General features: G+C 32.7%; 2 protein-coding genes across 2 annotated transcripts in view; one reads left to right on the forward strand and one right to left on the reverse strand.

The window, feature by feature from the left end:
- The window catches only part of LOC143071516 (uncharacterized), a 150,964-nt gene that overhangs the window by 100,337 nt on the left and 32,186 nt on the right, over positions 1–18,441 (forward strand). The gene's annotated exons all lie outside the window — the stretch shown is intronic.
- On the reverse strand, positions 4,129–18,308 carry LOC143071514 (uncharacterized). Its single transcript, XM_076245864.1, has 7 exons — positions 17,755–18,308; positions 16,242–16,431; positions 14,637–14,878; positions 14,060–14,161; positions 11,330–11,514; positions 9,558–9,741; positions 4,129–5,200 (listed from the first exon to the last, which is right to left on the reverse strand). The coding sequence occupies exons 1-7, from the start codon at positions 18,050–18,052 to the stop codon at positions 4,833–4,835; spliced, it is 1,569 nt and encodes a 522-aa protein (XP_076101979.1). The 5' UTR covers positions 18,053–18,308; the 3' UTR covers positions 4,129–4,832.

Raw genomic sequence — 18,441 nt, forward strand, 5'->3', positions numbered from 1 at the left:
AAAATAAGGAAATCAAGTCTCCTAAACATTTAGCAATATGATCATCTTGTGAATATTCTAAACAATAAAAAGGTACTAATCATTATCCACCATATTAAGCACCATTTGAACAACTTTTGCATACATCTTTGTATAATTTAGTATGGATTCCTTACTGTGTTCAACAGAATCTAACTATGAGCAATATACGCAAAGAAAATTACCTTCTTTCAAACTACTATAAAATTTGGAAATCAGCCATAGAATTAATACTAAAACCCATAATCATATATCACTTTCCTTATATTGCATTGAAGACTTCTATGTTATATGCCAATGTTAATGATATTTGTTTTTTATGCTAAATATTGAAAAGCTGAACTAGGTTTAATCATCAGTGTCTTCTTCACTGTAATCACTGTCCTCAACATCAGAAAAATCCTCATTTTCATTCTCAGAAGAGGCCTCCTCATCATCAATGAAATCCTCATCCTCATCATCAATGAAATCCTCATCTCCATTATCAATGAAATCTTTATCTTCATCATCAATGAAATCCTTACTTTCATCACCTACTTCCTCATTTAGATCATAACTTTCAGTAGAGTCACTTTCACCATCTTCACTTTCTCTGTTATCTTCTTGCTGCTCCTCATTGTCATTGTAGTCTTTTTTGCCATTTTTATATGCCCGTCGTCTTTCAAACAACGGGCGTATCATGCGCTAAAGCGCAGCCCTTTATTAGATGGTGACGTTCCCTTGTCACCATCTTATGGTGTTTATATATCTCAACTTGTACGATTCGTTCGTGTATGTAACAACGTATTAGATTTTAGCGAGAGAAATTTATGTATTACTGAAAAATTATTACACCAGGGTTTTCGATATCACAAACTAGTCAAAACATTTACTTAATTTACCATCGGTACAAGGAAATAATTCGTAAATATAACTCAACATGCAGATATCTTATACGTTCAGGTATTTCACATCCAATCTTTTATGGTAATATTCTTTACAAAGCACAAAAATGTAAGTATTCACCTCAAAAGCTAACAAAACCTTTAAACAAACTTATTAAGAAGGGATATAGTTACGATACTGTTGTCAGGTCATTAAAGATTGCATATTTTGGCTTTAATATTGATTCACTTATAGGGTCTTTGCAATTTTGCGCCTGTCTTAAGTCAGGAGCCCCTGGCCTTTGTTAGTCTAGTATCCTTTTTAATTTTAGTTTCTTTGTATAATTCAGAGTTTAGTATGACGTCCATTATCACTGAACTAGTATGCATGTTTGTTTAGGGAGCTGAAGGACGCCTCCGGGTGCGGGAGTTTCTCGCTACATTGAAGACCCATTGGTGGCCTTCGGCTGTTGTCTGCTATAGCTATGGTCGGGTTGTTGTCGCTTTGACTCATTCTCCATTTCCATTCTCAATTTTATTTATTATCTAATAGCAACAAATTTAATCATTATGTTATTATCAAACATCACATAAAAATTGTGTATTTACAATAAGTAGTTTTTAAGTAAACAAGTTAGTCAAGTGGTTTAAACGAGTTAGTTAAGTCGTTTACACGAGTTAGTTAAGTCGTTAAAACAAGTAAGCTGTGTTGTTAGTTAAGTCGTTATAACAAGTAAGCTTACTCGTTATAACGACTTTAAAATAAAATTTCAATCAAACTAAAACTAAAAAATGCTAATTTACCTTAAAATTAAAATATCAGGGGCAGCAACCCCAAAACGCGTTGTATAATGTAACTGAAAAATCTCGGGCTATAGATTATGACTTGATGAATATTTTTATCCCAGAACTAAATGCTTTAGTTTCAGAGATATAAGCTGAAATCTACATTTTACCTTAATGTTCTATTTTTAGACATGGCGGCCATCTTGATTTTTGGGCGGGGTCATCAGATACCTTTTTGAAACTACATACCTTAAGGATGATTGTGGCCATATTTGCTTTAATTTTGCCATTAGTTTCAGATTTTCTGAAAGTTATCGACGACGATGGATGCCAAGTGATGAAAAAAACCTCACTTAACCCTCTGGTCCAGGTGAGCTAAAAAGGCAAAACGGACAAAAAGCAACGGACAAAAAGCAAAAGTGTCGGACAAAAAGCGAAATTATCGGACAAAAAGCAAAACGGACAAAAAGCAACGGACAAAAAGCAAAAGTGTCAGACAAAAAGCGAAATTATCGGACAAAAAGCGAAACGGACAAAAAGCAACGGACAAAAAGCAAAAGTGTCGGACAAAAAGCAAAATTATCGGACAAAAAGCAAAAGCGGACAAAAAGCAAATTGCGGACAAAAAGCACCGTATCAGACGAGAACACACAAACAATACATTCTAAATAAAGGCCCTGTAATAGGGGACGACTTGGTTGAAGTGCAGGATATTTATACTGGTCATGGAAATGAGAGCCAATTGGCCAACTACAGACCCCTCAAGGAGTTGTTGCATGTGTTCATAACCTACAGAGAGAATTACTCTCACTACAAGAGGCATCCGAATCAACGTCCCCTTTATGAATGGACATGCATGGCTACGAAATTTATACAGACGAACCAACCAAACGGACACCACACTTTAGCAAGGTTTTTACTATCTAGCAAAATAAGAGTAACAATATTCCTATTTCCAAGCAACCCTTAGTGATATTGATAGGTTTTGTCTTGCTGATCCTTTTACTCAAGTCTTAAAGAAAAATGGATAAAAAACGACATTCACTGCTTTAAGGAGTCAGCTGATGACATTGTACTAATGATTAACATTTCATTATTCATTGATTTACTGGTTGAAAAGGAAGTATACACTGTGATAGGGAAATAATATGATTGATTGATTGTTGGTTGCTTAACGTTCAGTGGCAAATATTTCATGCATATTCAGGATGAGAACAAGTTCACAATAAATACAATAGGTAGGTTGATACAATAGAGGCCACCTGGGATGATGGTCGGGGAAATTTAGACTGCCAATAGAAAATGAGGGTATATTGGATAGGGACAGAAATTTTGCCTTGCAACAGGCCACCTCAACCCTGAAAGAGTTGTTGCAAGGGTTCTTAATGTGCAAAGAGCGTGGCACTCTCTTAACAAGAGGCATTGGATTTAACGTCCCCCTTCTGACTGGACCTGACTGCGAACTTGATACATCCCGTACAGCCAAACGGACGCCCCACTTCAGCAAGCATTTTACTGCCAGTCGGGAGAAGACCAAGTGGCCATATTTCTACACCCCAGTCACCCTTGGGGTTTGGAAATAATATAGTCTTGGACAGAGGGTAAGAGCATTCTTCTACCAAAGAATGGGAAACTGACCATAGAAAAACCGAAAATACAATCCTGTTTGTTTGTCATAGATTCTTGAGTTTGTTACAGGCTTGGACAGATGTGGCGATTTATACCACTATAAAAAGAATGGAATGCTGGCAATAGAAAAACCGAAAATACAGTCCTGTTTGTTTGTCATAGATCCTTGAGTTTGTTACAGGCTTGGATAGATGTGGCGACTTATACCACTATAAAAAGAATGGAATGCTGGCAATAGAAAAACCGAAAATACAGTCCTGTTTGTTTGTCATAGATCCTTGAGTTTGTTACAGGCTTGGACAGATGTGGCGATTTATACCACTATAAAAAGAATGGAATGCTGGCAATAGAAAAACCGAAAATACAGTCCTGTGTATTTGTCATAGATCCTTGAGTTTTCAATTGATGAAAATTTCTTGCACCTGTCCCAAGTCAGGAGCCTCTGGCCTCTGTTAGTCTTGTATGTTTTCTAATTTTTGTTCATTTATATGTTTTTGGATTTAAGTGTAACATCCGTTTTCACTGAACTAGTACACATTTTTGTTAGAGGGCTTGTTTAACTCGGCCACCGGGTGCAGGATTTTCTCATTGGGTGGAAGATCAATTAGTGGCCTTTTGGCTATTTTTTTCTGCTATTTGGTTGGGTTGTTGTCTCTTTGACACATTCCCATTTTCAATCTCAATTTATTTCCTCATCTAGGTCTGTAACAGAGTACATGTAACACCATAACAGATATTTTGTAAGTTCTAAAGGATGACATATTCTTATCATGAAAGGACATGTAACCTTGAGAACTGATTTTGATTCCATGTATGATGAATGCTGATGTCAAATCTTTAAATTTATTATTCAAACTTCACACATAAATATTGTAAACAAACATATTTAAAAAATACATGTAATAATAACATGAGTATAATAACAAATAAAGTAAAATTTAGAAACCAATAATTACATTTATATAATAATGTCAAATTTCAGACAACTGACACAAGTGTATATAATTGTGTGTACTCAAATATGGTGATTGATCATCATACCATAAAAAGAAGAAGAAATAAAACAACTTTTATAAATATACACTATGATCCAAGTATTTTTACTTTTAATACTAAAGTTATAGTGCGAAAACCAAATGTCTTCGGACGACGACGCCAACGTCATACCAATATATGACCAAAAAATTTTTTGCGGTCATATAAAAAGGTAAGCGCAGGCAGTTAAAATGATTAGTTAAGTTAGTCAAGTTAAGAAATTATTTTTTTCCTAAAACTACATAGCTTTTTTTGTTGTAGAAGATACAACATTAGCAGCTAATTTTTTTTTTGCTCTCTTAAAGAAATGAAAATGGAAAAATATTTTCTTTTTCACAAATAATATATTAATGGTTTGGACAAGAAAGAAAATAATTTTATCAAAATTCATCTCCCACATATTTAGTATGCTTAATTTCATAAAAAAATTATCCAACAAAATTAATCATTATTAACTTCTTCTTTCAATTATTTCACTTATGAACTTAATTTCATACTAATTCATTCTTTCATACCCAAGGAATCAAACTTAAAGAATTTTTCAGCATTAGCATTTAGAACCTGTGAAAGGCCGATAGGAGATTTATTTAAACATGAGGCTAAAAGTTCTAATACTATAGAAAGTGTTGCAGGATGAACAGAGGCCATCTTAACATCTTCTTCATCTTTATCAATTATTTTCAAACACTCTTTATTTACTTTTTTAAAATCATCACATTTTTGAATTTCTAATAAGAAATCTGCTTCTTCATCTTTTTTCCAGCATGATAAATATGGTGCATTACTACAAAGAATTAGTCTATCAATTGGAACTGTTTTCAATAATTCAGGAATCCAGAAATTCCTTTCGTTAAAAGCCCATACACTACCTGAAACAATAAACAGGGTTATTAAAATACAACCAATTTGAACATTATCTAACCAAAAGGTTATATCTATTATAACCGAAAATTTTCTTTCTGGTATTTAATGGTGGAGAATTACTTCCAATGTCATCAATATTAAGGCTTCCACTGTAATTTACTTTTTAAAAATAGGTTTTATTGTTTTTTCTTACTTTTATCTTGTTTGAAATTCTGTTTGGTCTAAGATTTATGCTACAGATTTTAAGGAAAAATAACACTGTGCCACTGTGCTCATTTTATCCTTTTTCCTTTTGCTGGTAATTTTGTAAATATATGTGAATGAAACGAGATGAGATACATCAATTCATGTGACAGCAACCTACATGTTACAAACAAATATCAAATAACAGAGGTCAAAATACTGTCTTCAACAATAGAACACCAGAGTAACTGATGCTGAAGTTTAAATTTTGGTTATTCTGCAGTCATACTATGTTTTCTCCTAAACAAGTTTTTGTTAGTAGAATTTAATATTTTTTCAGTATTTTTTAATCAAATATCAAAATAACAATAACAGTTTGAGCATTTTTAAATATTAAAAGTAGTTTCGTGTCTGTGCATATAATGTCATATTATCTCAATTGAAGTAACAGACTGTACTAATGATGAGGTTGTGCATATAATGTCATATTATCTCAATTGAAGTAACAGACTGTACTAATGCTGAGGTTGTGCATATAATGTCATATTATCTCAATTGAAGTAACAGACTGTACTAATGCTGAGGTTGTGCATATAATGTCATATTATCTCTGTTGAAGTAACAGACTGTACTAATGCTGAGGTTGTGCATATAATGTCATATTATCTCAATTGAAGTAACAGACTGTACTAATGCTGAGGTTGTGCATATAATGTCATATTATCTCTGTTGAAGTAACAGACTGTACTAATGCTGAGGTTGTGCATATAATGTCATATTATCTCAATTGAAGTAACAGACTGTACTAATGATGAGGTTGTGCATATAATGTCATATTATCTCAATTGAAGTAACAGACTGTACTAATGATGAGGTTGTGCATATAATGTCATATTATCTCAATTGAAGTAACAGACTGTACTAATGCTGAGGTTGTGCATATAATGTCATATTATCTCAATTGAAGTAACAGACTGTACTAATGATGAGGTTGTGCATATAATGTCATATTATCTCTGTTGAAGTAACAGACTGTACTAATGCTGAGGTTGTGCATATAATGTCATATTATCTCAATTGAAGTAACAGACTGTACTAATGCTGAGGTTGTGCATATAATGTCATATTATCTCAATTGAAGTAACAGACTGTACTAATGATGAGGTTGTGCATATAATGTCATATTATCTCAATTGAAGTAACAGACTGTACTAATGATGAGGTTGTGCATATAATGTCATATTATCTCAATTGAAGTAACAGACTGTACTAATGCTGAGGTTGTGCATATAATGTCATATTATCTCAATTGAAGTAACAGACTGTACTAATGCTGAGGTTGTGCATATAATGTCATATTATCTCTGTTGAAGTAACAGACTGTACTAATGCTGAGGTTGTGCATATAATGTCATATTATCTCAATTGAAGTAACAGACTGTACTAATGATGAGGTTGTGCATATAATGTCATATTATCTCAATTGAAGTAACAGACTGTACTAATGCTGAGGTTGTGCATATAATGTCATATTATCTCTGTTGAAGTAACAGACTGTACTAATGATGAGGTTGTGCATATAATGTCATATTATCTCAACTGAAGTAACAGACTGTACTAATGATGAGGTTGTGCATATAATGTCATATTATCTCTGTTGAAGTAACAGACTGTACTAATGATGAGGTTGTGCATATAATGTCATATTATCTCAATTGAAGTAACAGACTGTACTAATGCTGAGGTTGTGCATATAATGTCATATTATCTCAATTGAAGTAACAGACTGTACTAATGCTGAGGTTGTGCATATAATGTCATATTATCTCAATTGAAGTAACAGACTGTACTAATGCTGAGGTTGTGCATATAATGTCATATTATCTCAATTGAAGTAACAGACTGTACTAATGCTGAGGTTGTGCATATAATGTCATATTATCTCTGTTGAAGTAACAGACTGTACTAATGCTGAGGTTGTGCATATAATGTCATATTATCTCAATTGAAGTAACAGACTGTACTAATGCTGAGGTTGTGCATATAATGTCATATTATCTCAATTGAAGTAACAGACTGTACTAATGCTGAGGTTGTGCATATAATGTCATATTATCTCAATTGAAGTAACAGACTGTACTAATGATGAGGTTGTGCATATAATGTCATATTATCTCAATTGAAGTAACAGACTGTACTAATGATGAGGTTGTGCATATAATGTCATATTATCTCAATTGAAGTAACAGACTGTACTAATGCTGAGGTTGTGCATATAATGTCATATTATCTCAATTGAAGTAACAGACTGTACTAATGATGAGGTTGTGCATATAATGTCATATTATCTCAATTGAAGTAACAGACTGTACTAATGCTGAGGTTGTGCATATAATGTCATATTATCTCTGTTGAAGTAACAGACTGTACTAATGATGAGGTTGTGCATATAATGTCATATTATCTCAACTGAAGTAACAGACTGTACTAATGATGAGGTTGTGCATATAATGTCATATCATCTCAACTGAAGTAACAGACTGTACTAATGATGAGGTTGTGCATATAATGTCATATTATCTCAATTGAAGTAACAGACTGTACTAATGATGAGGTTGTGCATATAATGTCATATCATCTCAATTGAAGTAACAGACTGTACTAATGCTGAGGTTGTGCATATAATGTCATATTATCTCAATTGAAGTAACAGACTGTACTAATGATGAGGTTGTGCATATAATGTCATATTATCTCTGTTGAAGTAACAGACTGTACTAATGATGAGGTTGTGCATATAATGTCATATTATCTCTGTTGAAGTAACAGACTGTACTAATGCTGAGGTTGTGCATATAATGTCATATTATCTCTGTTGAAGTAACAGACTGTACTAATGATGAGGTTGTGCATATAATGTCATAATATCTCAATAGAAGTAACAGACTGTACTAATGATGAGGTTGTGCATATAATGTCATATTATCTCAATTGAAGTAACAGACTGTACTAATGATGAGGTTGTGCATATAATGTCATATTATCTCAATTGAAGTAACAGACTGTACTAATGATGAGGTTGTGCATATAATGTCATATTATCTCAATTGAAGTAACAGACTGTGCTAATGCTGAGGTTGTACATATAATGTCATATTATCTCAATTGAAGTAACAGACTGTACTAATGCTGAGGTTGTGCATATAATGTCATATTATCTCAATAGAAGTAACAGACTGTACTAATGCTGAGGTTGTGCATATAATGTCATATTATCTCAATTGAAGTAACAGACTGTACTAATGCTGAGGTTGTGCATATAATGTCATATTATCTCAATTGAAGTAACAGACTGTACTAATGATGAGGTTGTGCATATAATGTCATATTATCTCAATTGAAGTAACAGACTGTACTAATGATGAGGTTGTGCATATAATGTCATATTATCTCAATTGAAGTAACAGACTGTACTAATGCTGAGGTTGTGCATATAATGTCATATTATCTCAATTGAAGTAACAGACTGTACTAATGCTGAGGTTGTGCATATAATGTCATATTATCTCAATTGAAGTAACAGACTGTACTAATGCTGAGGTTGTGCATATAATGTCATATTATCTCAATTGAAGTAACAGACTGTACTAATGCTGAGGTTGTGCATATAATGTCATATTATCTCAATTGAAGTAACAGACTGTACTAATGATGAGGTTGTGCATATAATGTCATATTATCTCTGTTGAAGTAACAGACTGTACTAATGATGAGGTTGTGCATATAATGTCATATTATCTCTGTTGAAGTAACAGACTGTACTAATGCTGGGGTTGTGCATATAATGTCATATTATCTCAATTGAAGTAACAGACTGTACTAATGCTGAGGTTGTGCATATAATGTCATATTATCTCTGTTGAAGTAACAGACTGAACTAGTGCTGAGGTTGAAGTCATAAAACTTTGCTCAGTGCTTGGAGCACAAAAATCATGCTCGAAACATGAAATCCAGCATTTTGATTGGCTGATTTCAGAGTATGAGTACAAAAACTGACTGGAAAGTTTTATGACTTCAAGGCCTGATAGCTTACAGAATAGTGGATGTTACTTAGGAATTTTTGAATGAAAATGTTCACACTAAAGTTACCAGCATGAAATTAAAATTTAATTTATTTACCAGTCACTCCCAAATGATATCCTTTTTTGATCCATTGTGAAATAGCTGTATCCTCTGGTGTTTCATAGCCAATTGTTAAACAAGCTGTTACATCTGGGAAATCTTTTAAAATATCTAACATTTCTTTAACACCTCTCCTCGACTTAACCAGTAAAGGTTTTTTAAAATGATTTGCAAGCTTTACCTACAAAGACAGAAAACAATTAAATAATAATATCTATTTCCTGTGTTCTTGTTTATATCAAGTTAAAATAATTATTTGTATCAATAGCTTTATTTGAAAAGTTTTTTTCTCTTGTGAAGCCAAGCAAATTACTTTACAGAGACTGTGTCCTTAAATGTTTTTTTTTTCTGCAGTTTAATGTTTAGCTCTATAACGCCCCATGGAATAAGTTGTGTTTCTTATTGGTTGATAATCAACCAGGACTATAAAGAGGAAACCTTTATGAATAATCACCTAAATTGTAATTTGAATATTACTGATCACTTTAATAGAAGCAAATCACTGCTACTTTTTTTACTTTTTTTTGCATATTTAAACAACTATTCCATAAGTATATAATTGTATACTTTTCAAGGGGGGGGTTACTGAATTTCCTTTTGGGTATAACTGTGCCGACAGCACTTGCCAAATCATACCCTGTTCTAAACATGCTAAAAAAATGTATACCCTGACTGTATAAAATAGATGCTGGATTCTAGACTGTTTCTTAAACAATTGAATAAGCGATCTTGTTCTAGACAAATACTTTGTTTAAAAAAAAAAACTGGTCTCACCAGCAGGGTGTGAAAATGCGACCCTGATCTAAACAGTAGGACATGTAAAAGGGACCCTGTTCTAACCAGCAGGGCATGAAAAAGTAACCCTGTTTTGCGGCACACTCATACCACTAAAAATATAGGAAGTAACTCCCCCCCCCCTCAGGATACTTTTATTTGTCTCACTATAAAGCAGGTTGATGGATAAAGTAAAATTATATTGTTGCAGCAACAATGAACCTTAACATTAACCTGGCAATGTGATGGCAATAATGAACAGACAATGACAACCAGACTTTAAATTTCAGTCATAACTATGGCAAGCCATTTTACTATTTATTCGAGTTTCAAGATATCTCCTATAATATATAAGATATCTTATATAAAATATAAGATATCTTCTAAAGTTTATAAGATATCTTATAAAGTATATGAGATATCTTATAAACAATTTTTATATAAGATATCTTATATAATTTATAAGATATCTCATATAGTATATAAGATATCTTATATAGTTGATGAGATATCTTATAAAGACAATTAAATAAGATATCTGATAAATTATATGAGATATCTTATAAACTATATGAAATATCTTATAAACTATATAAGATATCTTATAAACTATATAAGATATCTTATAAACTATATAAGATATCTTATAAACTATATAAGATATCTTTAAGTAAGAATATATAGCAAAACGGCTTGCCATACATATCATTGTCTTGTAAGTCTTTATAGGCTTGGCATTGATCTTTTTTTATGATGTTGTTTTGTAATTTTATTGTAGATCAATATGTGACACTTTAATAAACTATTATTTATCTTATCTTCTATCGAGGTAAACAATTATACAGAAACTGTCGCTTTTGAATACTATTCCAATATGCTAGACCGTAAAGACGTTTTCAATCTCTGTAACTTTTGATCAATAAGAAAATGTTGTTTTAATGTATTTGTAATCTAAGTGATTATCCCTTGTATATAATGGATAACAAAATAATTACCATATCTTTAAAAAGACTGATTTGTTTTTCAAGTGGTGGTAGATATCCGGGTGGATATTGAGGCTTGGAAATACCACATTCACCAATAGCTACTATATATTTACTGTTCTGTTGGTGTTCTAGCTGATTGAACAAAGCTGTGTATGTATTAGGCTTATAAGATTCTGCTATCTGATAAGAGGCACCTAAAATGAAATTAAAACATTTTACATTGATATCTTGGTTCCAGTTTAATTGGGTATTTATTTCACTTTATGATTGAAACAGATCTCTATTCCATTAAATTTTTAATTTTGGACGGACTTTAATTTTAACTTAGGATTTTCATTTACAGCAAAATGCCTGGAGTGTGTAAAGGTAATATGTTTGGTTAGCTTGCTTTCTAGCTGAATTGTGAAGTCATTATTAGAATTATGTTAGGTAAACTACCATCCTTTAAAAGTAGTCTAGTTTGACAAGTCACAAATCTATCTGTCTGTAGGACTAGACTACTCTGAAAGGAGGGTATAATACCTAACCTAATAATGATTTCACAGTTCAGCTAGCTAGCTCATCAAACATATTACTTTTACCTACATACTCAATGTATTTTGGTGTTTTCAACAACAAGTTTTAACTATTGTTTAGACAACTCTGGAAATCTTGATTCAAATTAAACCTTGTTCAATGTCCAAATTCTCCAAAGACTTTTTTAAGGAAAACATACGTTTTGAATAAAAAAATTAGCTTTGATTATAAATAACAAAATACAGATGAGTAGATTTGCATATATACATGGATTTGGAGAAGAATAAAAACTAGTGCCTTATATTTTTTGCAGGGGCATGAATGGAAGGTTAAAATATCTCACTAACCTAGAGTGGTATAGAAATAGCCTGGGTTGATCTTACACCATTCTATTTCTGATGTTAACACACTAACCTAGAGTGATATACAAATAGCCTGGGTAGGTCTTACACCATTCTATTTCTGATGTTAACACACTAACCTAAAGTGGTATACAAATAGCCTAGGTAGGTCTTACACCATTCTATTTCTGATGTTAACATACTAACCTAGAGTGATATACAAATAGCCTAGGTAGGTCTTACACCATTCTATTTCTGATGTTAACACACTAACCTAAAGTGGTATACAAATAGCCTGGGTAGGTCTTACACCATTCTATTTCTGATGTTAACACACTAACCTAAAGTGGTATACAAATAGCCTAGGTAGGTCTTACACCATTCTATTTCTGATGTTAACACACTAACCTAAAGTGGTATACAAATAGCCTAGGTAGGTCTTACACCATTCTATTTCTGATGTTAACACACTAACCTAGAGTGATATACAAATAGCCTAGGTAGGTCTTACACCATTCTATTTCTGATGTTAACATACTAACCTAGAGTGATATACAAATAGCCTGGGTAGGTCTTACACCATTCTATTTCTGATGTTAACACACTAACCTAAAGTGGTATACAAATAGCCTAGGTAGGTCTTACACCATTCTATTTCTGATGTTAACACACTAACCTAGAGTGATATACAAATAGCCTAGGTAGGTCTTACACCATTCTATTTCTGATGTTAACCTACTAACCTAGAGTGGTATACAAATAGCCTGGGTAGGTTTTACACCATTCTATTTCTGATGTTAACATACTAACCTAAAGTGGTATACAAATAGCCTGGGTAGGTTTTACACCATTCTATTTCTGATGTTAACATACTAACCTAAAGTGATATTAAAATAGCCTGGGTAGGTTTTACACCATTCTATTTCTGATGTTAACATACTAACCTAGATTGATATACAAATAGCCTGGGTAGGTTTTACACCATTCTATTTCTGATATTAACATACTAACCTAGAGTGATATACAAATAGCCTAGGTAGGTCTTACACCATTCTATTTCTGATGTTAACCTACTAACCTAGAGTGATATTCAAATAGCCTGGGTAGGTCTTACACCATTCTATTTCTGATGTTAACACACTAACCTAGAGTGATATACAAATAGCCTAGGTAGGTCTTACACCATTCTATTTCTGATGTTAACATACTAACCTAGAGTGATATACAAATAGCCTGGGTAGGTCTTACACCATTCTATTTCTGATGTTAACACACTAACCTAAAGTGGTATACAAATAGCCTAGGTAGGTCTTACACCATTCTATTTCTGATGTTAACACACTAACCTAAAGTGGTATACAAATAGCCTAGGTAGGTCTTACACCATTCTATTTCTGATGTTAACACACTAACCTAGAGTGATATACAAATAGCCTAGGTAGGTCTTACACCATTCTATTTCTGATGTTAACCTACTAACCTAGAGTGGTATACAAATAGCCTGGGTAGGTTTTACACCATTCTATTTCTGATGTTAACATACTAACCTAAAGTGGTATACAAATAGCCTGGGTAGGTTTTACACCATTCTATTTCTGATGTTAACATACTAACCTAAAGTGATATTAAAATAGCCTGGGTAGGTTTTACACCATTCTATTTCTGATGTTAACATACTAACCTAGATTGATATACAAATAGCCTGGGTAGGTTTTACACCATTCTATTTCTGATATTAACATACTAACCTAGAGTGATATACAAATAGCCTAGGTAGGTCTTACACCATTCTATTTCTGATGTTAACCTACTAACCTAGAGTGATATTCAAATAGCCTGGGTAGGTCTTACACCATTCTATTTCTGATGTTAACATACTAACCTAAAGTGGTATACAAATAGCCTGGGTAGGTCTTACACCATTCTATTTCTGATGTTAACATATTGTCTGGATTTCTCATCTTAATTACAATTCTATCAACACCTGAAAGTTATTCAAGATCAACATTAGTTTACCATTAAGACAAACAAATACATAAACAAGTAGCTTTCCCTAAAAATGTAAACAAATATGCTGCCATAAATTTTATTTTGCATCTTTTAGTTGATAACTCTCCACAAGAGAACAATTAACTTAATTAACAACTATCATGACTATAGGTCACAAAGCAGCCTTCAACAAAACTCATATCACATAGCTGCTATAAATGTAAAAATAATAAACATTATTAACCATACTTATACCAGGGTGATAAAGGGTTATATTCGTGCAACCTGTTTTGCCATTTTATTTCACATGCAGCCGTGAAAAAGGTTTGTTATTCACTGTGTTTCATGAAATAGGTAAAAAGATTAATCTGCAGGAAATTTTGAATTGTTCGTTCAGGGTGAAATGGCAATTTCATTTAGGTTTTTCAGTGCAAATACCCTCCCTTTAAGCCCTATTATACTAGTATTACCTGCTACAGTAGCTGCTTCAACAACATCATGAACGTCACAAAATTGTATGTAAGAGCCTCCATCTATCAGATAATAGCCATATTGTGTTGTAACATCCTGGAGAAGGTTATTGTATACTTGGAAACGTCCACGGAAACCAACATGGCTGTAATTATCTGATGATAACCAGTTAACTTGCTTTTTCAGGTTTATTTTTCTGTTCTTGACTTCTCTAACTTTAATAACATTTCCATTGTAAACACTACAAAAACAAAATACTGATGTATCATAAACAAGAGGCTCTCAAGAGCCTGAATCGCTCACCTGGTAAACAATGCCTTATTGAACATATTGAACCATGCCAGGCAAACATGTACAGCTAACAATTCTTCAATATTACAAATATATATGACTTACTGTTTATAAATAAAGAAAATGAGACCAAATAGAAAATAAAACACAAACTTTATTTTATACACCCTACTGATCATTCAGTTGAAGTTTGGTTGAATTTGGTTGAGTAGTTTTAGAGGAGAAGATTTTTTAAAGTTAGCAAATATGATGAACAAATTGTGAAAAAATTGTCATTAAAGGACAATAACCCCTTAAGGGGTCAATTGACAATTTCGGTCATATTTAACTTATTTGTAGATCTTACTTTGCTGATCATTTTTGCTGTTTACAGTTTATCTTTATCTATAATGATATTCAAGATAATGACCAAAAACTGCAAAATTTCCTTAAAATTACCAATTAAGTGGCAGCAACCCAACAATGGTTTGTTTGATTCGTCTGAAAATTTCAGGGCTGATAGATCTTGACCTAATGAACATTTTTACCGCATGTCAGATTTGCTCTAAATGCTTTCGTTTTTGAGATATAAGCCAAAAACTGCATTTGACCCCTATGTTCTATTTTAAGTAACGGCGGCCATGTTTTTTGACGGATCAAAAATCGAAGCACACACTTTGTGCAGGATAATCTAAGGAACAATCATTTTAAGTTTCATTCAAATCCATTCAGTAGTTTCAGAGGAGAAGATGTTTGAAAAATTGTTAACGACGACGACGGACGCCAAGTGATGAGAAAAGCTCACATGGCCTTTTAGGCCAGGTGAGCTAAAAATAATACATCTACAATTAAATCAAAATATTCAAAGATACAACCAGAAAAAATAAAATAAAATAGTTTACACATACGAAAATAACACAAACTGATAAATTTAATGGAGTTTTAAATGAAAATTATGAAATCATTGATTTTCCAAAGTTTTTAGAGGTTAACTTTGTGAAGCATGTGATATCTTTTGTACAAAATTAACAGAATAACCTACAGTTTGAAAGTTTTCATTTGAACGATGTTATGTTTTGACATGACATTTATGCATCAAAATAATTTATAAAGTTTCGATGAATTTTATTTTATATAATTTGATACATTTTTATTAACTTAAATGTTCTATTTCTTTTTGTTATGCATTAGAATCAGGACAACACTGATACTGTAGTTGAAGAATTGCCACCATCAATTGTGGATTTGATGGTTCTACAATGTAAATGTAAATCTACTGGTGTTTCGTAGCCACAACCTCAGTGTTTGAGATAAGATTTTTGCAGAAAAAGTACCTGTTATGTTTTTCCATAATACAACTGTGATTGAGAATATATCTGGGCAGAACAGCTACAGCTAGACCTGCACAAGCTCCTTTCTTGTCTGCAGCAACTGAAAGCTGCATTAACTTCTTTGTATGTACCAATTCTCTTAACTGAAGACATTTTACAAGATCTTTGGCTGTAGTAACTTTAGGTAAATTTTCTGCAATAAAATAAAAAAAAAGTATACATTTCTGCCTGAAAGCTGTTCAGTCATCACAAAATAAACCTCATTTAAGTCCAAGTTTAAATCCTGTTTATATTAAACCTCATTTAAACAAAATTCTTCAAATCCAAGTTTCAATCGTGTGTAGATTCATTAGTTTTCATCTATGTAGCACTATACTGTATATGGTGACACCAGTTATTCAAATATTTGTACCAATTAAATGTAGCCTCATTTAAGTATCAAGGATTTCTATATTTCTCCAATCACTATTCCCTAACCCAATCCATCATTTAGCCAACTGAATGTCTAACATATAATTGTACTGAACATAAAAACCAAAGAGTTATATGTAATGTTGTCACTTGTGAATTTTATTGACAAAGATGATCTGTAAAGAGTCACATTTTAGTGTCTGCCCTGTTTAGATCATTTTACAGTTTATTTTGCATTGTGAAATAAAATGTTTCCTGTGATCAAGTTTTTTAAGTTGATATCCGTGAAGCTTAAATCTTCAACACAACAGGTGGTCCGAGACCACAATTGTAGTCCCTTGATTTTCGTTGTTCAGGAATATAGTCCCTAGTGTTGACAGTGGGTTACTTGCCAATATTTTTTGTACCCCTTCCAAATTTATTTCTCCATGTTTTATGTCTCAAATTGCAAGTAGGGGGTGGAATTACACTGTTTAAAAATTTGGGTCCAGAATTTTAAAGGAAAGTAGTGATTTGGTCCAGCTGAAAAAGGTTAAAAATTAGCACTTCGAGAAGCTGTCAAAAGATTTCAAGACGCCCTACACATAAAATTGTCCATATTTTGAGTTAGAGCCGATGAAGTTTTCTATAATTTTGATATAATTTGTCCCAAAAGTAGTACAACACACTGTAAAAATTTAATTGAGAAGACGCAGGTGGGATTTTTTTAATTTTCATTTATGTTCTAAAAGAAATGCACTACGAAATAATTATGGTCTCAGACCAGGTGCCACATGTGGAGCAGGATCTGCGCATACCCTTCCAGAGCACCTGAGACAGCCCCTAGTTTTTGGTGAGGCTCATGTTGTTTATTCTTAAGTTTCCTATGTTGTGTCATGTGTATTATTGTTTCAATGTCTATTTGTGTTTTCATTTTTAGCCGTGGCGTTGTCAGTCTGTTTCCGACATTTATGAGTTTGACTATCCCTCTGGTATCTTTCGTCCCTCTTTTAACATGTGCAGTTGAAAGAATTTTATTTGTTATTGAACATTATTTTCATTTATAAGCTAATGAATGATTTTCTATAATTAACAATATATTTCAATATTCTGTACTGAAACTTACCAATCACAACAACAGCTTGACAGTTTACTTTTGGTATTATTGAAACAGTTTCAGACAAAATTTCTACAGGTTTAAAATATGGAAACCATTTCCTTAATTTTCTAGAAATATGTTGCTTAACTATCCAACGTCTGTCATATACTGATACCAGCATAGATTTTATATTTGAAAACAGTGTCTTGGGTCCAATAACAAATACAGCAAATGTCAACATTCCTATCACAACCGTTGCAAACCATGTAGCACTAAAACGTTCCACTATAAAACCTATTGTATCTGTAACCATTGTGTTGTTCATGCAAGATATGCAATGCAATATAACATAAGAAAACTTCCCTATTTATAATAAATTGATTTGTTTAGACTTGCTTACCAACCTGTTGTGAAATATGAAATTGTTGTATGTATGTATGTTCCGTATCTCCCTCCTTTAGTAGGAGCACCACCATGGGTTATGGTGTAAAAAGGAAGACATTTAACACACTGTATCGGTACAGATTTAATGTGAGCATTTGCCTATCCAGTCTCCCAGCCTGGCCGTGACGGGTCTTACTACCAGAAAGTTAACCTTCCCAAAACAACAAGTACAATGTAATAAAGCATACGAACACACCCACTCACCCGACTCGCTCATCCTCAAAAATATATAAAAAATGCATAATATAAAAAAACATTATACACAAAATA

This window comes from Mytilus galloprovincialis, chromosome 4 (assembly GCF_965363235.1).
Source record: "Mytilus galloprovincialis chromosome 4, xbMytGall1.hap1.1, whole genome shotgun sequence".
NCBI classification, from domain to species: Eukaryota; Metazoa; Mollusca; class Bivalvia; order Mytilida; family Mytilidae; genus Mytilus; species Mytilus galloprovincialis.

Bases quoted from the DNA above. Each gene is read 5' to 3' on its own strand.
- LOC143071514 (XM_076245864.1), bottom strand. From the start codon at position 18,052: ATGAACAACACAATGGTTACAGATACAATAGGTTTTATAGTGGAACGT. The intron at 11,515-14,059 runs GTTAGTATGTTA...ATTTCATTTTAG, and splicing joins CTATTTGTATACCACTTTAG to GTGCCTCTTATCAGATAGCA. The intron at 9,742-11,329 runs GTAATTATTTTG...CTGTCTTTGTAG, and splicing joins TCAGTCTTTTTAAAGATATG to GTAAAGCTTGCAAATCATTT.